The sequence below is a fragment of the Ciconia boyciana genome, chromosome 2 (genome assembly GCF_034638445.1).
Source record: "Ciconia boyciana chromosome 2, ASM3463844v1, whole genome shotgun sequence".
NCBI lineage: Eukaryota > Metazoa > Chordata > Aves > Ciconiiformes > Ciconiidae > Ciconia > Ciconia boyciana.
Window position 1 is genome coordinate 109,883,449 of NC_132935.1, and position 25,879 is coordinate 109,909,327.

The 25,879-nt window shown below is 41.5% G+C and overlaps 1 protein-coding gene across 4 annotated transcripts in view; it reads left to right on the plus strand.

Moving 5' to 3' along the window:
• Positions 1–25,879, plus strand: part of CTDP1 (CTD phosphatase subunit 1) — a 128,650-nt gene that overhangs the window by 98,748 nt on the left and 4,023 nt on the right. The window contains exon 13 of one of the 4 annotated variants that reach the window (XM_072853487.1): positions 15,883–16,032. The exons of 2 other annotated variants lie outside the window; for them this stretch is intronic. In XM_072853487.1, coding sequence (XP_072709588.1) covers positions 15,883–15,898 — 16 coding nt within the window. In that variant the 3' untranslated portion in view covers positions 15,899–16,032. Of the gene's footprint in view, positions 1–11,541; positions 11,585–15,882; positions 16,033–25,879 lie in introns of those variants that run through there. One more of the 4 variants, XM_072853488.1, reaches the window with a different exon arrangement.

Consider the following 25,879-nt stretch of genomic DNA (forward strand, 5'->3'; position numbering starts at 1 on the left):
GCTGTTGCACAGGTAGGCCCAGCATGCTGCTGTTTTTTCCAAAAGATTTGGAATGTGTTTTGGTGGAAGACATGGAGAACAGGCAAGGGCAAGGAAGCACCAGAGGTGAATACTGTCTCCTCAAAGTCTGCTGGCCCTCAGATGAGTACCAAGGTGCTCAGCACTGGGAGCATCTCCCATAATAGGGGAGATGAACAATTACATATCTCTGCAGGTCTAATCTGGCATTTGTTCAGCATCAGGCTCTTCACATGATCGTAAAGTTGCTGGTGTTTCATGTCTGAGAAGCATGAAATACTTACATATAAGATGTGAGTTCACAAAAGGGCTAGAGAGGGAAGGTGGTAGTGCTGCAATTTTTAGTATCTCCAAGGGTGAAGCCTCAACAACCTCTCTGGGCAACCTGCACCAGTGCTTGGTCACCATCACAGTGAGAAAGTGTTTCCTGATGTTCAGATGGCATGTCCTGTGTTTCAGTTTGTGCCTGTTGCCTCTTGTCCAGTCACTGGGCACCACTGAAAAGAGCCTGGCTCCATCTTCTTTACACTGTCACTTCAGGAATTTGTACACGTTGATGAGATCCACACCCCACTCCATCCTCTGCCCCAAGCCTTCTCCAGTCTAAACAGTCCTAGCTCTCTCAGCCTTTCTTCATAGGAGAGATGCTCCAGTCCCTTAATCATCTTTGTGGCCCTTTGTTGGACTCTATCCAGTATGTCCATGGCTCTCTTGTACTGGGGAGCCCAGCACGGAACACAGTGCTGCAGGTGTGGCCTCACCAGTGCTGAGTGTAGAGGGGAAGGAGCACCTCCCTCAATTGACCTGCTGGCAACACTCCTACTGTAGCCCCTCCCTCAACTGACCTGCTGGCAACACTCCTACTGTAGCCCAGCATGCCACTAGCCCTCTTTGCCACAAGGGCACATTGCTGGTTCATGAACCAGGGGTTCAACTTGGTGTCCACCAGGAACCCCAGGTCCTTTTCTCTTTTTAGCTGGTCAGCACCCAAGTGCAGGACTTTGCACTTCCCTTTGCTCAGCTTCATGAGGTTCCTGTCAGCCCATTTTCTCCAGCCTGTTGAGGTCCCTCTGGATGGCAGCACACCCCTCTAGCCTATCAGCTGCTCCTCCCAGTTTTGTATCATCTGCAACCTTGCTGAGTGTACACTCTTCCCCATCATCCAGATCACTAACAAAGATAGTAAATGGGACTGGACCCAGTATGGACCCCTGGGGTACACAGGTAGTTACCGGCCTCCAACTAGACCTCGTACAACTGATCACCAGCCTTGGGGCCTGGCCATTCAGCCAGTTTTCAATCCACCTCACTGTTAATCCAGCCCATATTTCAACAGCTTTTCTATGAGGATCTTATGAGAGACAGTGTCTTAGTGAAGTATCATCTGCTTTCCCCTCATCTACCGAGCCAGTCATTTCATTGTAGAAGGTTATCAGGTTGGTCAAGCACAATTTCCCCTTGGTGAAGTCATGCTCACCACTTCTGATCACTTTGTCCTTCATGTGCCTGGACATGGCTTCCAGGATTAGCTGCTCCATCACCTTCCCAGGGACTGAGTTGAGGCTGACTGGCCTGTAGTACCCTGCATCCTCCTTCCTGCCCTTTTTAAAGATAGGAGTGACATTTGCATTCCTCCAGTCATCAGGCACCATGCTTAAAGACTGCTTAAAGACTGAGAGCAGCCTCACAGTAGGATCTGCCAGCTCCTCAGCACTCGTGGGTGAATCCCGTCAGGGCCCATGGACTTATGTATGTCCAGTTTGCTTAAGTGTTCCCTGACCTGATCCTCTTCCACCAAGGGTATGCCTTCCTTGCTCCAGCCCTTCCCCCTGCTCTCTGGGACCTGGGACTCCTGGAGGCCAGTCTTGCTAGTAAAGAAAGACTGAGGCAAAAGTGGCATTCAGTACCTCAGCCTTTTCCATGTCCTGTGTCACTGAGTCCCCTGCCCCATTCAGCAGCAGGTCCATGTTTTCCCTAGTCTTCCATTTGATGCTTATGGTACAAGACCTTCTTGTCTTTGATGACGTCAGCATCTCATGGTCACTGCAGCCAAGGCTGCCTTCGACCTTCACACCCTCAACAAACCCCTCCTCATTTGTGAATATGAGATCCAGCAGAGCACCTCTCCTCATTGGCTTCTCTGTTGCTTGGGTTCAGTGCTGTGCAGTGCTGTTGTAGGCATTAGAAGGAAGGCTGGGGCCATATTGTGCAATGAAGGAGTATGGAACATGGGATAAACAATATTTGAGTAATGTAACTAAGAGCTAGATACATAATCATGGACACTGAAAGGCTGAAGCTGAGCTAGTACTGTACAAACTCAGGTCCAACATCTCCAAGCTGCACAATTTCCAGCAGGGCAGCCACTTTTGGATAGCTTATACACCCCCCAGAACTGAGGTGGCTCCATGCAATACAAGTTGGATGTTTCCACTGTGCTATCTCTGTGCAGGGTTTGTTTTGTTGTTTGTTTTTTTTTCCTTTATTCTACTGATTTTTTTTTTTACCTATCTGAGAACATTTTATGGAGTTGCAGTACAGAAATCTGGAGTCTTGCAGTGCCCCAGCTTCTATCAGTGGATCTAAATTGTGCTTGGTGTTTCTTGCACTGTGCTCCAACTGCACCTGATAATACTTGTATTACCTGAGTTTTCTATTGTCAAGGATAACCCAGCACACAGAGTCTGGCTGCCCCTGTAAAACTAAGGAGCATTGCAGTCAAATATGTTCTTTGGAAGGACAGTTTTATTTAAAAATATTTGATCAATAGCAGCCAGTTATTAAAAACTGTTCCCAGTAAAAATAGCTTTCTCTAAATGCTGTTGACATATTGCATCAAAGCATGGAAGAAAGGACAGGAAATCACATGTTCTTCTCAATAGAAAGGTTCATCTTCCAAAAGAGGTCAACAACAGTGACACAACTGCTTGCAAGCCTTGAAAGTTTTCCTTCACTTTACCAATTAACATTTATTTGATATTTGCTGTCACCTTCTGCAGAGTTTTAGTATTGCTAAATTTTTAATACTAAAAACAACCCCTCAAACCCTTACTATCTCCTGTGTTCACTAAGTTCTCCTTCCACCTCCTCATACGGATTTAAGCTTCTTCACTGTTCATAAAGGAAGATATACAAGCTCTAAGCTCATGCTTTATTTCCAGAAGCTGAGGGCACAAGTATAATTTATAAGGTGAATATTAGGGTGTAATGCCTGTGACATCCATATTGCTTATCAAGGAATGTCATCTTCTTTCCAGCAACTGAAAAATAAATGTGTTTTTCTGAGCTTGGGCTCCCTTCTCCATTGTCGTGGTTTTACCCCAGCCAGCAACTGAGCACCACCCAGCCACTCACTCACTCCTGCCCCTGGTGGGAAGAGTAAAAGTGAAAAACAAAAACCTCAAAAAAAAAAAGAACAGTTTAATAATTGAAATAAAATAGTAGTAGTGATGATGATTATAAAAGAAGTGATGCAATTGCTCACCGCCTGCCAACCAATGCCCAGCCAGTCCCTGAGCAGTGTCCCCCCAGCCAGCTTTCCCCTGGTTTACTGAGCATGATGTTATATGGTATGGAATAGCCTTTTGGCCAGTTTGGGTCAGTTGTCCTGGCTGTGCCCCCTCCCACCTTCTTGTGCATCTCCAGCCTTCTCAGGCGGTAGAGCATGGGAAGCTGAAAAGTCCTTGACTTAGTGTAAGCACTACTTCGCAGCAACTAAAACATCAGTGTGTTATCAACATTATTCTCATCTGAAATCCAAAACAGAGCACTATACCAGCTACTAGGAAGAAAATTAACTCTATCCCAGTTGAAACCAGGAAAGTATCCACCCCTTATTCTAGACCATCTATGTCATGCCAAGGTCCCACACTTTCCAATACATCCCAATTAAGCACCAGGATTTTTTCTGTGTTTTGGTATATACACACAGATATCATTCCCTTAGTCTATGGGCCATCCCTCTAAAATGTCCGTTGAGTTCATTTAGTCCTTGACTTTGGGCTCCATCTGTCATAACAGTCCTTCTGGGCAGGAGAGATGGCATGGGGTGTTGGACTGTTGCATGCTGAAGCCAGTGCTGGTTCCATCACCGCTGCACTTGTCTGGTTCTATCATCACTGCACTTTTCTCGGTTTCATCAAAATTCATTCTTCATTACTCTGGGTGATTCTTACTGTGATACCATTGATATGGCATATAGTAACCATAGTAGTGATGACATGCGGTATTATATAGCAATAACATCATACAATTCAAATCATTGACTAATCTCACCCAAAATCAAATCCCCTTGAGGTACACATTAGACTTCCCCATCCTTCCACATCACCCACCAAGTGCACCCAGGTCCTCAAGCAAAAGCAATCCCGTGGATGGGTTTGCCTTTGCCCGAGGCAGGAGTAACCCAGACTGTCTTCCCCAGCATATTTTTCATGTGCACTACAGGGACTTTATCCCCTTCTGCAGTATGTAAAAGTTTTGCCTGGGCAGGGCCAGCCCGACTGGCAGATGCCCTAGCATTGACTAACCGGGTAGCTTTTGCTAACTGTGTATCCCAATGTTTGAATGTCCCAGTACCTATTGCTCTCAATGTAGTCTTTAGCAGTCCATTGTATTGTTCGATTTTCCCAGAGGCTGGTGCATGATAGGGCATATGGTACACCCACTCAATGCCATGCTCTTTGGCCCAGGTGTCTACGAGGTTGTTTCAGAAGTGAGTCCTGTTGTCTGACTCAGTTCTTTCTGGGGTGCCATGTTGCCACAAGACTTGCTTTTCAAGGCCCAGGATAGTGTTCCAGGCGGTGGCATGGGGCACGGGATATGTTTCCAGCCATCTGGTGGTTGCTTCCTCCATTGTAAGCGCATGGGGCTTGCCTTGGCGGGTTTGTTGGGAGTATGATATGATCAATCTGTCAAGGCCTCCCCATATTTATGTCGGCCATCTTCCTCCATACCAGAGAGGCTTTAACCACTTGGTTTGCTTGATTGCAGTGTGTGTTTCACATTCATGGATAACCTGTGCAATAGCGTTCACGGTCAAGTCCACCCCTAGATCACGAGGCCATCTGTATGTTGCATCTCTTCCTTGATGGCCCTCTCTATCAAGTGAATCGGAAGAAGAACAATTTCAAATGGGGCCCTGAGCAACCACAAGCCTTTGCACAAATTAAACAGGAGATAGATCATGCGGTAGCCCTTTTGATGTTCTTCAGCGGCCCAACTCTTGGGTACGTGAGCATCTATGTGATGTACTTTTACAACCAGGTTCTCTGCCCCCAGGCAGCAACATCTTGCGACAATGCAGCAGCCCAGATAGGTTTGCCTCTGCGCTGCCAGTTGCTCTGCTTCCCTTGCTGTAACCACCCCCACAGGGCATTTGCCACCATCCATGAGTCAGTATAGAGGTAAAAGCACTGGCCATTTTTCTCAGTCAGCAATGTCTAAAGCTAGCTGGATGGCCTTCCCTTCTGCAAATTAGCTCCATTCACCTTCTCCTTCAGCAGTTTCTGCCACTTGTCATATAGGACCCCACACAGCAGCCTTCCACCTCCGATGCTTTCCTACAATATGACAGGACCCATCAGTGAACAGGTCATACTGCTTCTCATTTCCTGCTAGTTTATTATACAGTGGGGCCTCTTCAGCATGCACCACCTCCTCCTCTGGCAATATTCCAAAATCCTTGCCTTCTGGCCAGTCCATGATCACTTGCAATATTCCTAGGCAACTGGGGCTTCCTGTTCGAGCCCATTGTGTGATCGGTGCGACCCACTTACTCCATGTAGCATCAGCTGCATGATGTGTAGAGAGGACCCTCCCTTTGAACATCCAGCCCAGCATCGGTAGTCGGGGTGCCAGGAGGAGCTGTGCTTCAGTACCAACCACTTCCGAAGCAGCTCAAACCCCTTCATATGCTGCCAGTATCTCTTTCACAGCTGGAATATAGCGGGCCTCGGATCCTCTATATCCCCAACTCCAAAACCCTAGCGGCTGACCTCGAGTCTCCCCTGGTGCTTTCTGCCAGAGGCTCCAGGTAGGGCCATTCTCCCCGGCTGTGGTGTAGAGTACCTCTTTTACATCTTGTCCTTCCAAGGCTGGCCCAAGGGCTACTGCATGATCTATCTCCCATTTAATTTGTTCAAAGGCTTGTTGTTGCTCAGCGCCCCATTTGAAATCGTTCTTCTTCCGACTCACTTGATAGAGAGGGCTTACGATCAGACTGTAATTTGGAATACGCCTTCTCCAAAAACCCACAACGGCTGGCAAAGCTTGTGTTTCCTTTTTGCTAGTTGGCGGGGACATAGCTGTTCTTTTGTCGATCACATCCATTGGGATCTGATGACGTCCATCTTGCCATTTTATTCCTAAAAACTGGATCTCCTGTGCAGGTCCCTTGATCTTACTTTGTTTTATGGCAAAACCGGCTTTCAGAAAGATTTGGACTATCTCCTTCCCTTTCTCAAAAATCTCTTCTGCTGTGGTGCTCCATGCAATGATGTCATCAATGTATTGCAGGTGTTCCGGAATCTCACCCTGTTCCAGTGCAGTCTGGATCAGTCCGTGGCAAATGGTGGGGCTGTGTTTCCACGCCCGGGGCAGTCGATTCCAGGTGTACTGGATGCCCTTCCAAGTGAAAGCAAACTGTGGCCTGCACTCTGCTGCCAAAGGGATTGAGAAAAACGCTTTAGCGATATCAGTTGTGGCATACCACTTGGCTGCTTTTGACTCCAGTTCATATGAAAGTTCTAGCATGTCCGGCATGGCAGCACGCAGCGGCGGCGTGACTTCATTCAGGCCGCGATAGTCTACTGTTAGTCCCCACTCTCCAGTAGACTTTTGCTCTGGCCATATGGGACTGTTAAAGGGTGAGTGAGTCTTGCTGATCACTCCTTGGCTCTCCAGTTGACGAATCAGCTTATGGATGGGAATCAGGGAGTCTCGGTTGGTGCGATAGTGCCACCGGTGCACCATTGTAGTAGCGATCAGCACCTGTTGTTCCTTGACCCTCAGCAACCCCACAACAGAAGGGTCCTTCGAGAGACCAGGCAAGGTGGACAGCTGTTTAATTTCCTCCATCTCAAAGCCAGCTATACCAAAAGCCCACCGGTACCCTTTTGGGTCCTTGAAATATCCTCTCCTGAGGTAGTCTATGCCAAGGATGCACGGAGCCTCTGAGCCAGTCACAATGGGATGCTTTTGCCACTCATTCCTGGTTAGGCTCACTTCGGCTTCCAATACAGTTAGCTGTTGGGATGCCCCTGACACTCCACAAATACAGATGGGTTCTGCCCCTTTCTAGCTTGATGGCATCAGGGTACACTGTGCACCGGTGTCCACTAAAGCCTTATACTCCTGTGGGTCTGATGTGCCAGGCCATCGAATCCACACAGTCCGGTAAACCCACTTGTCCCCTTCCTCCACCTGGCTGGAGGCAGGGCCCCTCTAGTCCTGGTCACAATATTCGTTACTCACTTCTTGTAAATATGAATCAGAAGTCCCTTTATTGAGATCGGGAATAAGATCAGCCCTTCTGCTCTGTCTGGGGAACTGCCCACTGGAAACTGGAGCAGCAATTTTCCTGGAAGAACCCCCTTTTGTGATTGTTTTTCCTTGCAACTCACATACCCGTACCTCTAGGGTCAAGGTAGATTCTCCATCCCACTTCCTCATGTCCTCTCTGTGGTCACACAGGTAAAACCACAGGGTGCCCCGTGGTGTGCACCCACTATATCCTCTCTCTTGAGCAGAGGAACGTTTACTCCTAATAGCTGAGCTACTGGTCCATACAGGTGAGGAGTAGGACATATGCTCTTTGAGTTGCTGGACCTCCTGGGACAGTTTCTCCACGGCCAAGACGCAGGCCCATAGGGAGGAAGAGAGACTTTCTTCATATTGCCAGAGTTGGCCAGCCAATTCATCCACTGTTGGTCCTTCTCTGACTTTCCAGGTCATTACTGCCAATGAGTTGGCATATGACGATGGTGCACCCTGTACAAACTTCCTCCACATGGATCGCATGCACTTGACTTCATCTGGATCTTTGGATAACTGTTCATTATCCAGGTCATCATACTGCCTCCAGCATAGCTAATTCCCTCAGGTACTGGATACCTCTCTCCATGGTGGTCCATTTGTCTGAGTGATATGTGACGTCTTCCTTGAAGCATGCCTGACAGGAGTCGCCTCCAGAGGCTGAAGGCTTGTGCCCTTTTTTTCAATGCCCCCTTCCCTAGAGAGAGATCCCAGCTGCTTGGCTTCCCTACCCTCTAATTCCAGGCTACTGGCCCCATTATCCCAGCATCGGAACAGCCAGGTGACAATGTGCTGACCTGGATGACAGCTGAAATCCTTTCACATATCTCGCAGCTCACTCAGGGATAGAGATCAGGTGGTTACTGTCTCATTTATGAGTTCTTCCTCTTCCTCCTCCTGTACTCATGATGGCCCTGCTTTTTCATCATCCCTTACTAAACAAGCTGAATTTCACTTCCAAGATTTCTTCTTGTGTATAAGGGCGACTGATACTGGCATGGGGTGGTTCCCTGGTTCAGCTGCAGTGCCTTCCGTGGGGACTGGAGTAGCCACAGTGCCTGTTGCCAGAGTTGGAGTAGCTGCAGTGCCTGTTGCAAGGGTTGGAGTAACCACAGTATCTGTCGCGGGGGTCAGAGTAATCACAGTGTCTGTTGCCAGGGCTGGAGTAGCTGCAGTGCCTGTCGTTTTGTCGTCAGATCCAGAGACCTTCTCTTCCCCTTGAGCATACTGAATAGTGTTGAATAGGGCTCAGTAGGTATGGGCCAGGCCCCAGCATGCTGCAGTGATTTATGGCTCTCTGGAATTGCCGGGGTGACAGCATACTTTTTCCAAATATTTTACTAGTTTTTCAGGATTCTGCACTTGTTCAGGGGTGAAGTTCCAAAACACTGGAGGTGCCCACCATCCGAGGCATTTGCCCATGCTATCCCACACACCCTGCCACTCTATCCAACTATCCAGCCTTGGGGCAGATCTCTGGATGATATTCTTAAATTGCTTATTAACCTTAGACAAAACTGAAACAACATTCCCAAGAAATACCAGTAGAAGAATCTTAACTACCCAAGGATGTTCAAGATACTGAAAAGTTATTGTAATGAAGAAGGAAACTTCATAGAAGAAGGTAGCAAAGGTGCCATTCTGTATTTCCTCCATAAAAGACCTCTCAGATGAAGAAGTATAATTGCTAATTGTCTCCATGAGGTGGTACCCAAAGTACAGTAATGGCTTCAGTACAAAGCTCAAATACCAAGTTAAGCTCAAGGCCAGTGTTTTAATAACAAACATCGCTAATCACTGCAGAGCACAGCAAACTGCAAAAAACAATGCCAATCTTTAACAACTACAGAAAAAAAAAAAGCATGGTGCAGATCAGGTAAACCAATATCGAAAACATATGAATCAATATCGTGACCAGCAACTGTTAACAGATATGAATTCCGTAATATGCTCTGGTTAATCTGTTATTACCTCAAACCCTTCATGCCCCACATTGGGCGCCAAAAAAGTCTGTCGTGGTTTAACCCCAGACGGCAACTGAACACCACACAGCCACTCGCTCACCCTCACCCCCCAGTGGGATGGGGGAGAGAATCGAAAGTGAAAAAAAACCTCATGGGTTGAGATAAGAACAGTTTAATAATTGAAATAAAATAGTAATAATAATAATAATAATGATGGTAAAAGAATACACAAAGCAAGTGATGCACAATGCAATTGCTCACCACCCGCCAACCGATGCCCAGCCAGTCCCCAAGCAGTGTCCTCCCAGCCAGCTTTCCCTTATATACTGAGCATGATGTCATATGGTATGGAACAGCATTTTGGCCAGTTTGGGTCAGCTGTCCTGGCTGTGCCCCCTCCCAGCTTCTTGTGCATCTCCAGCCTTCTCAGGCGGTAGAGCATGGGAAGCTGAAAAGTCCTTGACTTAGTGTAAGCACTACTTAGCAGCAACGAAAACATCAGTGTGTTATCAACATTATTCTCATCTGAAATCCAAAACAGAGCACTATAGCAGCTACTAGGAAGAAAATTAACTCTATCCCAGCTGAAACCAGGACATCCATTTCATCACTTTTACATTTTTACATGGCTGGCTTTCTTGGCAGAAAGGCAGGTTTCTCTTGTGAGGATGAGGGAGAATTTGAATTAGGGAGCATTTGAATTAGAGAAGAAAAGAAGGTACAAGAAGAAGAAAGGAAGATACAAGTTTTAGAACTTGTCTCTAATAGAACTAATAGAAAAGATGTGAAGTGCCAGGGATGGGAGCTTGATTTAAGGAACCAGATATTTATGGAGGGGGCAGAGGGGAGAGAGCAGAGTAAAATCAAATCCTGAAGACAACGGAGAGGAAAATACGCTCTGGTAAATCAAAATCTTGTACTTCGGGTGTGAAGCACCACATACCTTGCATGGCAGAGTCATCGCTGGAGTTTCTTCCTGCTGTGGTGCACTCTTTCTGTGAGTGGTACAACCCTTTCAGGGATTGCATTTTCTATTAGATACGTCTTTCAGTGTCTCCCAAGCTGGAGGAAGAGAAGTTTCTGAATCATACTCTTAATGTCTTTAAGAGTTCAAGTACAGTAGTGCCCATCTTAGATATTCTCTGTCAGTTAGTCCCACTGGTAGTATGTTAAAACCCTGTAATTGATCAGTCTTCCTATTATATGGAGCCACTCTTCTAGATAAAAATGCCATAGCATCTTTCTAAAAATAAAAATGTCAATTAATAATTCCCATGGGATGGCTGAGGCTTTTATACTCGCTGTATTCCTGATTGCTTATTTTCTCCCTTCAATATCATGTCATCTTCCTTATTTCCTTAGGCTTCGGTGCTGTCAGCAGTTTCCATTACAAAAGAGAGGTAGTTTTGAGATTTTTGAAAGGACAATTGATAAAACCCTACTTTGATTTTCAAAGGAGACTGTTAACTCTATTATGCCCTCAAAATGACTTCCTTTTAAAAATCAGAGTCCTTACTGCATATGTGTATATTGTCCTTCCCACTTGGGGATCATAAGATATGGGAAGAGGAGGACTGAAACCCATGATTTCCTGGGCATCATGGACATAAAGCTATGTTCTATGCACAAAAAAATTTAAATAACAATCTCTATAAGAAGAAATTTTAGGTGATTGCTGTCTTGTATATGTGGTGCAAATAAAGCATTTTGAAGGGAATAGTTTTTACTTTGAAAATGACACATATTAATACAAAGAGATCAGCTTTTAATATATACAGTCATAGTTTCTTCTTATCTTAACCAGTTATTTAAAAAAAAAAGGGGGCAAGGGGAGGAACTGGGGAAGTCTTCCCAAAATCCAAGCATCAGTCCTGAGGGATAAACCTCGGTCTAACGGCAGGATCTGTGCTGCTCTTGACCTGGGCATTTTTGCCCTGAAGACTCATCGAAACTGACTGTGTATTGTTATTAAAATATATTTCATACGTTTGTCTGAAATATAATCTTATACCTTCTTGTGCTTAAGAAGAAATCGATGAATAGTCTGAAAATCAGAGGATTTAAGAAAGGTATGTTGCATGATTAAGCAAGCTTTGTGCTTGCAACTTCATTTGGGAAGCATGCATTACTTTAGTTTTCTTCTAGTATGATTTTGATGGTGACATTTTTCTTATTTATGTGGTAAATTAAGAGATTAAACAACAATGTTGACAGCCTTTAACCTTAGGTTTCTTTATAACTTGTACTATAAATTTATGGTAGGATTCTTTGAGGGAAGAAAAACTATGAGAAATTCTTCATGGATTCCTTACGGAATACTTCGGGGAGATTACCTTTCCCCATGGCACCTTTGTGCCTGCTGAAATATTACATCATGTTTCAGATGAAGGTACTTAGCATGTATTTGACAAATGGGAGAAATGTGTAGATTTCACTAATCTTCAAAAGCAAAGTAGCAAAAAGAATACTGGTCACTAGAGAGGAATAAATATGAGGAAGCCAATTCAAAATATACTTTATTTTTTTCCCTTTAAGATATCTCAGGTTTTTCCAACCAGTGTTCAGGAAGAAATATGTTTTTAAATGAAAATAGGAAGACAACATTGCAGATGCAAAGCTACAACTCATGCAGAGCTAGATGCTACTCATATTTGTACATTTCTGTTCTCCTTCACATAAAGCATACTCTTAATCCTGTGGAAAGCAGGAAACTCTTTAAATGTAGATTTGTAATTACCCAGAAAGTATGGTACCAGTGGAGTAATGGAAATTATGTGTGTGCATGACTAGCCCTCTAACGTGTTACTGTCCATGCTGCGATGGGAAGAATATAAGCACAGGGTAAACTAGTTTTCAGAGAGTGATACAACCCTTAGAACGTCACAGTAATTTTTTTCTCAAGTCCCCTTTTGTTGAAAGAAAAAAAAATATTTTTATCCTTGCTGTGATGTAACATGCATAATAGTAATTCCAGAATAAAGGCATGGAAAACATGCAGTATTTGAAGTACTAGCCTAGATTTGAAAGTACTTTAGTATGCTGAAGAGATGAAAAGCGGCTGCTTTTGCCATCCAGAGTTTGCAGTAACAAAGTCAGTTTTGCAAGAGACTGAGGATTCTGACAAATGGGTTGTTGTAGGTAGACATTTAGGGGAAGTAACATCTTCATCCTATTCTTCTGGCCTAAGTTACTGCTCCATAATGAAAGTGGTGGCATGAAATACCCATTACTCTAGAGCTGATCTTTGACACCTGGCCCTCAAACTTTTGTTTTTGAAACTTCAACAAAGAGGCATTTGAATGGGAATTCTGTATCAGAAAAACATGGAAAATTCTTCAGTAAAGCTTTTCAAACACAATATAATTCTCTGAAATTCCAGTTTTCCAGTTATTGCACTAGGCTTACTATTCATGTCAAAATGGAGGAACAATATATGTATGTATATATCTTCTTGCTGTGTTCTTGCATGAAATTCTACAGTTCTCTTTTTCTTCTTTCTATTTGTCAGAGATGTATCCTGAATTTTTTCTTTCTCCTTGATAAAATAGTTTTCCTGTGTTGAAATTACTAATGTGCAAAGAAAGAATGGGATTTCACTGTGCAGGGGGATGTTGAGATACTCAAACTGGTTCTGTCCCCATTTACAGCAAAATCAAAACTCTCAAAATTACTGAAAGATTACTGAGAAAAAACAGGTCTAACTAGGTCTGTTGTATGTTCAGAGATGCATAAATCAGTAGGGAAGCAAAGCTATGCTTATTCAGCTGTTGAAGAGGAAGGTCCTTGTTCTAAGAATCCAGTCACATGTACATCATTGAGATACGCAGCACAAGAGGTAGATGCAAAGTCTGCTTCAGGAGAAATCACAGGACATCATTCACTTCATAGCTGCTGCTTATAGATTCTGAAAGACTTTGAGCTGCTAACTGATGAGTTATTGCAAAGGCCTAATACAATATCTGTTAATTAAAGAGGAACATGCCTTTTGGAAAGCCTCAGATCATTAACTGGATAAGAAAAAAAAAGTCACAGGAGAGAACAGTGAGACTGTAAACTTTCACACATTTAGGCTATTAACTAGAGCTAAAATTAACCAAGGTGCTGGTTCACATTTAGATCATGAGACTGAAATGGTCTTGTATTTCTCTGTGTTTCCTACAAGGAGCAAGTGCACAGCTTGTGCATGTTTTCTGAAAGTGTCAAGCTGCTAAGTTTCCGTTGCAGCTTTTTTGTCTCCTCTAAAATGGAGACGCTCATCCGCCTAAAGGCTTTTAGAAAACAAGCTGTGCAATCTAAAAGTTCTCTGGCCCCACCATGCAAACCTTGGCACAGAATTAATGCAAAAAGCAACTAGCTTCATTATACTGTGGACTGCCCTAGAGCCTGGGTTAACCTCAAGGCAGCTCTTTAAGGTGTAGCTGGCCCATTCCCACAGTCCTAAAATGACAAGTGTTGTAGTTACACATATTATATTCATGGCACCTGTCCTAAGAGAGCTGGCTCCGCTCTCTAGCGTGCAGGGTCAATGCTTATTTCCTCTCTGAGGGCTGCTTGTGGCCTGCTCAGAACTGCAGCAGCAGAATGGAGTACTTGCAAGTATGCTGCTGGCTATTGTTGTATGGTCAGTGGTGGTGATCTTGTCCTTATAAACTTCAGTATTATCACTAATACATGGGTTTTTTTCAATAATCTTACATGGCAGGTGCCCTAGCTGAAGTTCAAGGGGACTGACTGGTTTTTGCTGGTTTCTCCTGGTTCTTTCTGGAGAGAATATCTGAACTACTTTTCTCGTACAGTGTTCCTAAACAACTTGAATAAATTGTTTCTCAGTAACATTCATATCCACAAAACATGAGTTTTTTTCAAATCAAACATATCAAATATAAACAGCAGTTGAATTTTTTAACCTCCTTTCCTTTTTCTAAGAGATTTTTTTCCAAAGTCTCTCTCCATATGGATATAATGTTGCTTTTTTGCCAAATTTCTTTAGCATTTGGTGGTATAAGTGAGGTAATCTCCACTTTAACTAGTGCCTAAATCTAATAAATTTTACACTAAGCATAATGTAAGTTGTTATACTTCTATAACTATTTTTTTTCATTGGTCACTAAATAGCCGAACAGTGGTACTTTGAACTTGTGTGAGATATTTTAACATGATTCTGTGGTATCTTCACCTTTCCCTCCACAATATGGAGGATTCAAATAATTGCAAATTGCTAAAAGGCACGTAAACTGCACAAGACTGCTTTTCTCACAAAGCAGTGGTTTATAATACCTGTGTTTGTGTTAGACCATGTCAGATGGGAAGTTTGAAAATGCTTTGAAATACAGTCTGGTTAAAGTGACCATCTGCCTTCAGCTTCTTTTACCTGTCTGCTGTGAAAACACCTAGAAGTTGTTTAGATGTAATAATATAATTTCCAGTCCAGATGTGTGTGTGTGCAGTTAATATAACTTGAATTGCACATGATATTGAGGTTATACCTATTAATGGACATAGTGATTATGCAATTGAGATCAAGAAGAGAAGTGTCTTTGGAAAAGTGAAAAATAGCATAAACTTCTCTTATACTAAGTGTTTTCAGTAACAGATTTCAAAGCTAGTGTGTCTTAGTATATGGAGAATTCATTAAAAACAAACTAAGTCATCAATACAATTTTTTCTTAATGGGTTTTCCTACTTCAACACTATGTGGCTTAACTGTGTAGGTCTACATGACACTTAAGTTCTAACAGTTCTAATACTTTGGGAAGGATAGATAAGCAATTAAAAGTCTGTATGTTACTAGAATTAGGAAAGTGCTATTAAAATATATCTTTATTCTCTCAGTTTACTTTAACACTAAATAGGCTTAACCTCCACTTTCCGTAAGAAGCATGCTGGTATCTGCAAAATGAACTGCAGATACTACTTTTTTCTAGTTTATACAGGAGCAAAAGTTTGGAACCGTAATGTAGGTCATCAGGCATAAGAGTATTTACCTTAATCTCCTTGTCTCCTTAAATGTGCTAATAAATGCTAAAGTATATACAGGAATTGCTGTTATCCTTACATTTCTCTTTTCTAACTCTTACCATCTGTAATGATTTAGTGAGTCTGTGTATAACTTAGAGTTCTGGGTGAAGTAGTGAAGTTGATTTCTCACTAACGTGTCAATGTATTTGAAGTAGAAGTCTTTCTGCAGTCATTGCCTTTTATCACTGCAGAGCCATTGACTAATACCTTCCATCCTGGGACAATGGAGTGACTAGAGCCTGAGGGAAGATAATTTTCTGTAATAGATTTGCAAGAAGCACCAGTCTACAACAGCTGGATTTCGTAGAAGCAGACTATAGAAATCAAGTATTTGTTACTATCGTTTTAGAAAGAATGCGGGCTGAAAAGTGATGAGAGGCATTCACATAATCAGAGAGAAAGAACAGAGAAAAGAGACGTGCTTTCTAGCAGAGGATTCTTGTTTAACTGTGAGACCAGCTGAAGAAGAAAGTGCAAAGCGTTGGAAAACAACACTTCAGTTTGGAGAAGAGTCCGTGTGCAGCAAGGAGGATCCTGGCATGCTTCAAGGACCCCAACCTTAAGCCTAAGGAGTGATCTAGACTAGTGAGAGGAAGAAATTAGGTGAACATGTTTGTCTTTTTATCTAGCTCTGTTTTTCTTGTGCTTCTGCAGTAAAGACGAGTTTGTCTCAGAATCAAGAACAAGTGTTTTGTTTGCTTTAATTAGCATATCACTGTTGAGTGAACTGTAAAATCAGCATTGCTGAGGTCAGAGTTGGAGGATAGAGTATGCATAAGCTACCTGGGAGTCAGAAGAGCCCTGGGCAAGTCCTAGGAGCCTACAGCAGAGGTGCCTGAGGTAAAAGAGGAGGAGAGCCTGTGCTGGTGAGATCCCAGCCTAACCCCAACCCAGGGAAGTGGGAGCTGCCTATTGACCCCATCTGAGGAGCTCCCAGATAGGGAGAACTCTTGATACGTAATGCTACCCCTTGAGATTGTTGGCTGTGGGACTGTTCAAAACAATCTTACAGATAGGAGTGGAGAGTTTTCAGAACAACGCACAAAGGGCAGTTATCTGATGCTGCCTCTGTAGCCCAGCTGGGAGAGGTACTATTGTGTGAAACATTTTATTTAGGTATTACCTAGATCCAAGAAATGCCAAGTGTACAATTTAAGTTTGAAGAAATGAAGGCTGCAAGAAACTAGAATGATGGGAAACGAGTTGGAAGTTTTTGACTTGATCTGCATAAGGGTCTTGTTACCTGTTCTGCCACCTTGCAGAATCAGCAGCTCCAGCTTGGCTCCTGTGATTGCCATAGCAAAAGTGGGAGAGCTAGAAACCTGAGTGGATTTGAAAATCCTGAGCTCTTAGCGTTCACTCACCAGGGGAGGAGTAGGAAAAACATTTCACTCTGTCTTCGACTTCAGATCACTTGTGCCACACACAGGGGGCAGTTCCTTCCTCTGATGGGACCTGAATTCAGATAAGAAACTCTAAGCCTCAGATTGTTTTGGAGTTATTTCTGTTTCTCCACAGGAGCAGTTAACAATACCAAGCTCCAGTATCCTGCTCCCACTTACATAAGAGATACAGTTCCCTTAGCAGTGGGTGAATATTTAAGCACTTGTTATTACCACCACCACTACTACCCCATTTCAGCAGTCTATAGATACTAATGTTGTTTTGCACCTGTGGCTTTTAAGGAATGGAGAGGGGTAAGAAAGACATAAAGTAGAAGTTCAGGGTGAGGAGAACTAGTAACATACTGCTTCAGTTTACCTATCAGTGAGAAAGCTGGCGTGAAGACTCTGAAGAATAGCCTAGCGTTGGCCCTAAGGTAATTTCGGCAGCATTTTTTCCTTTAGTCAGGCTGAATGCTTCAGTGCAATTTATAAGCTATTAAACAATTTAGGTTTTTACTCAGTAAGATGTATGGATATCTAAATATCTCTTGAGAATAAGGAAACCAAGAAGTACATTAACAACTGTTAGTGAAGGTTTTTAATCCTTCATTCTACACCACTGTTGAGACCTAGGACATTAGCAGGAATGCTGTAAGGCAACATTGTTCCGATCAGGAAAAATAGCTGATACATTACAACCCTCTAGTTTCCCTAATGAATTCTAAAAGTACTTTAAATTTCACATATTAACTAATGTGCATTAATCTTGACCCTTGCAAGTCTGTGATGGCTGATAAACAGCAGTGTATATCAACAATTAAAATGCCTGCTTGAAGCATGTGCTAAAAATGTTGGTAGAAGAGAAGCAGTGCTGCTTCTTAATGCAGGGGAGAAAAAACCACAGGAATTAAAATGGGTAGATCTTCCCATTTGTGAGTAATTTATTAATCATTTGAACTCCTAGTAGGTTCTTCCATTGGGAAAAACAAAGTCTGATTTTGTAGAAAACTTGAACTTATTTCAGAAGTCTGTTGTATCAAGCTGATTGTGGAGAATTGTCCCTGCATTGTTATCAGCCAAGCACATGAAAAGCAGAATATGGATGTTTTAATTCCCCACCCCACAGTAGATGTCACAGCAGCAAAAGTGTCCTTTGCCATGTGGCTCAAGCATATTGCCAGCACATTGCACAGAAGGGGGCCCTGTTCACTGAAGGGAACATCCCCTGTTCAGGGCCTTCTTTTGCCATTTCTCAAACTACCAGTGTGGCTTGAGTGTGCCTTTAGCTATCCCAGGAAATATTTACTGGAAAACTACATTGAATACGTGACAGTATTTGTTTTGCTAGTTACAGTGAAATAACCCATCAGACAAACCAGATCATGTTAAATGCTCATACAAAATATATAGAATCATAAAGGTTGGAAAAAACCTCTAAGATCATCTAGTCCAACCGTCAACCCAACACCTCCATGCCTACTAAACCATGTCCTGAAGTGCCATGTCTACATATTTTTTTAACTCCTCCAGGGATGGTGACTCCACCACCTCTCTGCGCAGCCTGTTCCAGTGCTTGACCACCCTTTCAGTAAAGAAATTTTTCCTAATATCCAATCTAAACCTCTTGTGACACAACTTGAGGCCATTTCCTCTCATCCGATTGCTAGTTACTTGGGAAAAGAGACTGACACCCACCTCACCACAACCTCCTTTCAGGTAGTTGTAGAGAGCGATGACATCTCCCCTGAGCCTCCACTTCTCCAGACTAAACAATCCCAGTTCCCTTCCTACTAGGCAGAGGACCTGTAGAGCTTGCAGGCACAATCAACAGAAATATAAAAGGCATGTCTCTCAGCTGACATTGCTGTTCACTTCAAACCACTGTGTCTGGAATGGTAATATCTGAAAGTCTGACAAGAAGGTTTTTAGTGTTCCAGGTGTTAACAAGTGTGGGTAAGCCACACCTGAGCTGGGGGACCAGAACTGCCTGCAAAATCTTGGTACATGGCCAGGCTTCTCCTCTGCCACAGCTGCACACATGCACTACTCCCATGAGGGTAACCTGGCTGTGCAGTCTAGAAAGGATCAGAGGTATATTAGGAAATTTTACTTCACTGAAAGAGTTATTAAGCATTGGAACAGGCTGCCCAGGGAAGTGGTTGAGTCACCATCCCTGGAGGTATTTAAAAGATGTTTGGATGAGGTGCTTATAGACATGGTGTAGTGGTGGTCTTGGTACCATTAGGTTTACGGTTGGACTCGATGATCTTAAAGGTCTTTTCCAACCTATAAGATTCTGTGATTCTGTGAGTGAGTCCTTGCTCCAGCCAGTTCAGCTGTGGAGCATGCTCAGTCAGCTTGAAGAGGGCCTGCAAAGTGATTTTATTCCCGAAGTCATGCAGAGTGAAATGTCTGGTCTTTCTTCCAGTCAGGCCTCTGCCTGGCATGTCAGACCTTGCTCCTGTCCCTGCACCAGTGTGGCTATCTCATAGTCAGATAGCAACTAGAAAGAGAACAACTTGTTGCAGTCTTAGTTGTTGTTAAATGTTTGAAGTACTGTGACTCTCTCAGTGGTCGTTTGGGGCCTAGGGAAACACCTTTTCACACGTTCCTTTTGCGTGCATCCATATATCCATGTAACTTGCTAATTGTACTTTACATAAGCCTGTGGCTGGTGCCACTACATTGATAAGACCAGGCTCAGTAGCAACCTGTTACTCTGGATTGATAATAGGTATGAAGCATCTTCTCCTTCAGATGTCTTCTTCATTAGAGGTACGGGAAAGGCTGCAGCTGAACAATACAGTGAATCTGGTTTTTGGGCAGCACCATCAAAAAATTTGCAACTGCACAACAGAAAGTACAGATCAAGTATAAACTGCCTTTGCTAGTTCAAATTTGTTCCAGAAATATTGACAGAAAAAATTGTAGAGCAGACTGTAGATGAGATCAAGTACTGTTAGTCAGCAGAGCTGTGATCTGCTGCACTGGGTAGTTTGTCATATCTTAGCTAGTGTGTAAACAACAGGTACGGTGAATTCTCTGCAGTGTGATTTGATTTGGCAGATAGGCTGGTATATGCCAGTTTGATCCAGATTGAATTTGTGATGCTCAGTGACGCAGTATTGTACCCAGTACCCAGATCCAAATTTAATGAACATAGACCCACTTCTTAGGGAGTTCATTAGTATTGCACAGTTAAAAAAAGATCAATAGCATTCTGTTTTGAACGTATTGCATGTATTGGTATGCTGTATATATCATTTATGTAAACCTTATAAAACTAATGTAAAAGTCATGTAGTTCTGTCACATACTCTTAAAACTTTAATTCAGTTTTTTCTTATTTGTAAATCAAGCCTTGACACCACTTTCCCCTGTTTGTCATGGAAACCTAGCAATTTCTAGCCCAAATTTCTAACAAATTTAAGTTCAACATTTCTTCTACCAAGAGGTGACTTCCTGCCTTGATGTCATTTCATATTGTAATTTACTGGCTTTTCTAAAACATCTTGAAGCATACTGGAATGTCTGAAGCAAAATGTTGACTTAAAATACAACTTCTAAATGCTGATAAATTATTTTCTAGGTTCTTTGTAGCTTTGCATTTCACTGCTGTTGTATCTCCAAAACAAATTCTTCCCAAACCTGTTTTACTGAATGGAAAAAAGATTTATTGTATAAAATTTCTACCAATAAATAAAGAAAAATGTAAGCTGGCAGGGCTGGGAATTTGGGGAAGGAGGAGGTGGGAGGATGGGGAGTGCCAAGATAGCACATCTTGCTATCAGGAGCACTGAAGTTTTCTGATAAAGAAACAGAAGTAGTAGAGGAACATAATATTCCAGTAAAACATTGCATGATACTGAGGAGGAAATCTCGCAGCTGATTGCCAGACAGGGTGATCTCATTCCCATGTTCCTAGCAGTACCACAGTATCACCCGCACCATCACAACAGCTCTAATTCCCCAATACCTGCACAATAAGGTAATGCTCATTGAAAGCTAACTAGAAAGACAGTGGACAACTTGCTATGCTAGAGTATTTAACTGACTTACCACACCATTAGGCAGGCAGAAGAGCCAATAAACTGAGGGAGTATTCAGTTAAATCATCTGGGAATGTGAGGAGGATGAAGGGCTTCCCTTTTTTGGCAGGAATGAGCTAGTACATTTCATGAAAGAATATACCTGCATGGAAAGAGTGTGCGTATTTTACCCCCTTGGAGTGCAACATTTTGAAGGAACCTTAAGTCTTTTTTGTGCTCCAGCGGAGATGGCAGTCTTACCAGTATCCATACAGAGTCGGTGATGTGTTTTGTGTTATTTTTGATATTTTATGATGAAACAGAGATGTTCTTAGTTAATATTCTCATGAGCAAAGCCATTATTCAGTGAATGAACATCCTAGAAGGATGTTGGGTTTAGCTATTTGCAATTTAATCTTTAATTTATTGAAAACAATGACACAGTAATAGAAGAGTTAGTAAAAATCAGTTAAAAGCTTTGACAAAATCATCTTAGCTTTCAATATAACTTAGTGTAGCCCACAACATATGTATTAACATACACATTAAGATAATCTGTGAATATCTAACTTTAAAAGCCACCACATAAGTAAGAGAATACCAAGTCCTACGTACAGCCTCCTTGGTTAGCACAGTCAATGTTTTACAAGCTAAATTATATCTTTAGTTGTTAAAATGCCCAATGATGCATCTTGAAAAATGTTTTCAGTGTTTGGGTTGTTCTGGCAAATCCGACCAGGATTACAAGGTAGGTGAATTCTAAGCATTACTTTGCAGCACTGGGTCTTTAAACTGTAGTTGTACTCCACTATATTGGCACAGGGGTACCTCCACACACAGAGTATACTCCTGTGAGAAAAATGAAGGCAGTTTTACTTTTCTCAGAGAAATCAGATGCTGTTCCTTTTCCAACTCCTTATTTTGATGTACGGTTTTGAATTTTCTAAATTGCCCATACAGGTTACATTTTTTGCCTACTTTTCATCTTATTTTTTTTTATTGCATGCTACCATTTTTTAAAACAATAGCTCATATTTAGACCTCTAGTGAGAATGTTATTCTTCATCACTGTCTGAGACTATCTATCTCCTGCAGTGCTTCCTGTAACAGAAATTAACTTGAGTGACACCATTTTCAAAGGACTTTTTTCAAACCAAATCCAGGTAGAGTTGCTGTACTGTACCCATTAGGCATTGGTGAAGGAAGGCTTGAAGTTTTCTTTGTTCACTGCTAATCCTTGGTATCTCCTATTACAGCCTCCCAGAGCTACCCAGAATCTCTACAGAGCTATAAATCTACCATCCAACATTAGTTGTCAGAATGGGTAGTAATTGTAAACTAGAAGAAGCTGGAGAGAGAACTTGATTCAAACAACAAAGACCTGGTTTAGCTTTAAAAATATTAATATGTTGATGGACATGTATTTTTTGTCTGAATTTTGGCTTGTTCCCCCATTGGGAGGTTATTCAAATGCAGTCGTCTAGAAAGGGGTGAGGTTGTTCAGGAAAGGTGAATAGATCATCATGTTTCTGTTTGTTTACAATATGATTAAGAGATGATATGCCAGGGTGCATCTGTGCATTTTCCATTATGGAAGTGTCAGGTAACAGTCTGGCATTCCACATATTGAAAAGGATATTTAATTTTCTGTTGTCTTCTACAAATCAATGACAAGAGTATTTGTTATGTGATATAAAACTGCCACTGTCATGTTTGCCTTTTGAAGAAATAGTCAATGTTGTGTGTTGTAAATGTCTTCTTATAAAAACTGTGTGGATTATTTTTAAACAACTTGAAGTTAATAAAAGAACAAGTAATATTTTAGAGGCATAGTTTACTTATCTGTTATTTAGTTATATAAGCTAAATTGTAGATTCAACTTTTCAGTTTTGCATTATCCAATTTAGTTATTATCTGTATCTAATTAGTTCAGTGCAGAGAAAATTAGTTCAGTGCACAGTCTTTCATTTTAATGCTTTATTGCTACACTGTTTTTGAAATATCCCAATCAAATGTTTAATTGTTAAGAAATAACCATTTTTAATGAGTTGGGGTGGCTTTTGTGTTATTAAACTTTCCTGTTGGTCTAAATATCAGGAAAATACAGCCTTGCCAAATGGATGATTTTAGCAAAATTTACAAAATATCCTTGTTGACACATTGTAGTGATTTCTGAATTTATTTTAACTTTTCTATGACTTGCTGACTTCAAAAACTTCCTTTCAATTTAGGTATACATTGAGTGTTTACTTCAGAGAACTGAAGCTGTTAAAATTATATTTAAAGTTTTCAGAATAGTTTCTCACTGTTAGAATAGTGCGCAGGTGTGCTAAATTTTAAAGCAGAAAGTCACTGAAGCTGTACAGAATTTAATTAGAGCTCACTTTACTGTTGTGTTAGTTAAAATACATTTTGGAGCTGTCAGTTGGAATTGGTGGATTTCTGTGAAGACGTTTTTGTGAAGAACATTAAAAGCATGCTGTTCATCCAACTGCAGGATCTCTTTCTGCACACCAGGGCTGTGCAGATAAAACATTCTCTGGGCATTTTTCTGCATATTAGATTTCTGGTTCATCCTGTAATCCCAGAGAGAACATTGGATGAGTTCATGAGGAAATATGTGAGGTGTCTGACATTTATTCCTGCAACACTAAATATTGTCCTGTTTGTCATAGCATGAGCATAAAGTAAAAACACACACTCCAGCTTGCCAATATGGGGCTAGTGCTATTTGTTGCTCTTAAGGCTGTGTTCTTGGCAGTGTGCTATGCCAGGGCCAGGGAGGAGCACCAGGACAGAAAATTCAATGTTCCTGCACAGATGTATGAGAAAAATTGCCAGAGGGTAGACACCTGAGTTTTACAGGCCTACTATGGACAATTGCTCACTCTTGTATCAAGCGTACATAAAAGATGTTGCCATGTATCCCGTGTTAAGATAATACAACTGCAAAACTTGGAACGTCTTCCTGAAAATTTAATCATCTTGTCTGTCCAATGTAAGGTATTAATGCCCACAAATTGTTTTTCAATCTGTATGTTCTCAGGTCTCACATCCTTTAACCTTGTTAGTCAAGTACTGGGCTGGTATCTTCAAAATTGGTTGGAGAACAGTTTTCCTGGTTTACCAGCTGAAGGACATTGCCACAGAACTAGTTTATCTAAATAAATTGTTATCATAGTCAAATTCCTATGGAAAGGAGTCAAATCCCTGTTCTGTTACCAAACTCAGCATCACCCTTCTCTCTGTTATGGAAGGAGTTTACAGAAAGCTGTGGGCTAGGTGTGTATGTATGTCTGTGGGACAAACCTTCCACATTGGACTTCAGAGGTGTGCCTGGGGCAGCGTAGGTAGTCTTGCAGGGTTGTAATGCTGTTGGAAGGCAGCAAGCTGTTTCAAAATGCCCTTTACAAACCATCGCCTTCCAAACTGCTTACGGCTGCTATGGGAGTATTCTCATTAGAGCATAACTTGACTGTATTTGGTACCAAATTTAAGTCCTGATTTATGATGTCAATGCTATAAGCTGGTTGCTTGTAAAAGACTAAACACATTTAGTCTGCAGACTCTACTTTGTTACTCTACCAATTTTAGGAGCTACCGAAAAAAATCAGGTCAATTTGCAATAATTTAGAAGTTTACTTCTTATCAGAGTAGTGATGGGGGTTGTGGGTATTTGGAGTTTAAAGTATACGTGAACATTTATTTAAATACTTGCTGTAGTTTTCTTTTGCAAGTTTAAAACAAGATTTGGGAAAGGTTTAGGTTTGCTTTGTTTAAAACAAGGGTTATGTTGCCCTTTGAGTTCCTTTGCTTATTAGATGTTTCTATTTTAATGTAGCACTGTGTTTCTTAAAAGGCTGGCATTGGGATGCAAAACAGACTGGAGAAAAACAGACTGCTTTTAAATTAATAGAAAAAAAATGTTTTTTTCAACATTATTTATTTTCAGCTAACTATAAATTAAGGCCTTAAGACAATAGAAGCAACAAATACTGCAGGTTTTTTCACTGCTTTTTTCCCTATGGCTCTTTCAGTGAACTAAATTTAAATTGAAATTATAAGAATGAAGTTTTCCTTTGAGCTTTAGTTGTACTTTGCAATCATATTTTAATGATCATTTTAACAGATCAAGAGCTGAATAAATGTTTATTTTCAATAATTTTTCCCGTGCTATTTTTCACATGCATACACCATGCTCTGTTGCGACTTTGTAATGTCTTCTCTTCCTGTCTCTTCATTTGGAATACCACTAAGTATATTTCCCATTAGCATTCTGTAGATGAAATTTGCCTAAAAATAACTTTTATACATTTGTAATTACAAGTGGTTTTTTTTTATTTTAATATCATTATGAATTACACTTGTAGTTTATTTAAATATCTTGATAATTCATTTAAATATGTGTTTTTTAAAACTGTAGTTCTCTTTTAAAAAGATTTCTCCATCACATGAACTGGTGGGCCTCCTAGTACTGGGTATTACAAAGGAAAAATAATTAATGCAAAGGCAAAGGAAATATGAATTGTACAAGTTTTTTCACAGAGTTGTCAGATATTTAAAGTTCTAAATTCAGTCTTTTGGAAAGTTTAATTGTTTGTTTATGAGGTTAAAGATATTTGGTTATTATCCATATGTTTGTTTTTTAATAGCAGCCAAGCAAAATTCCTTTTTAAAATGCAAATTAGGCTAATGGAAGCCTGCAAGATACTGCTGAATCATTTTCTCTAAATATTAAGAAGGAATCCTGTACGTGCTTAACTTCTCCACTCAAAAGTGTTATGCACTATGGCTCTGAAACTGGAAATTACAAGGAGTGGGCACAAAATAATGAGGAAAATACATGTTTTAAGTTGTTTGTTATGTTAATAGATATGCTGCCATGAGGATATACTGCTTTTCTCCAAAGACAGAAATGATTCATGGGATGTTAT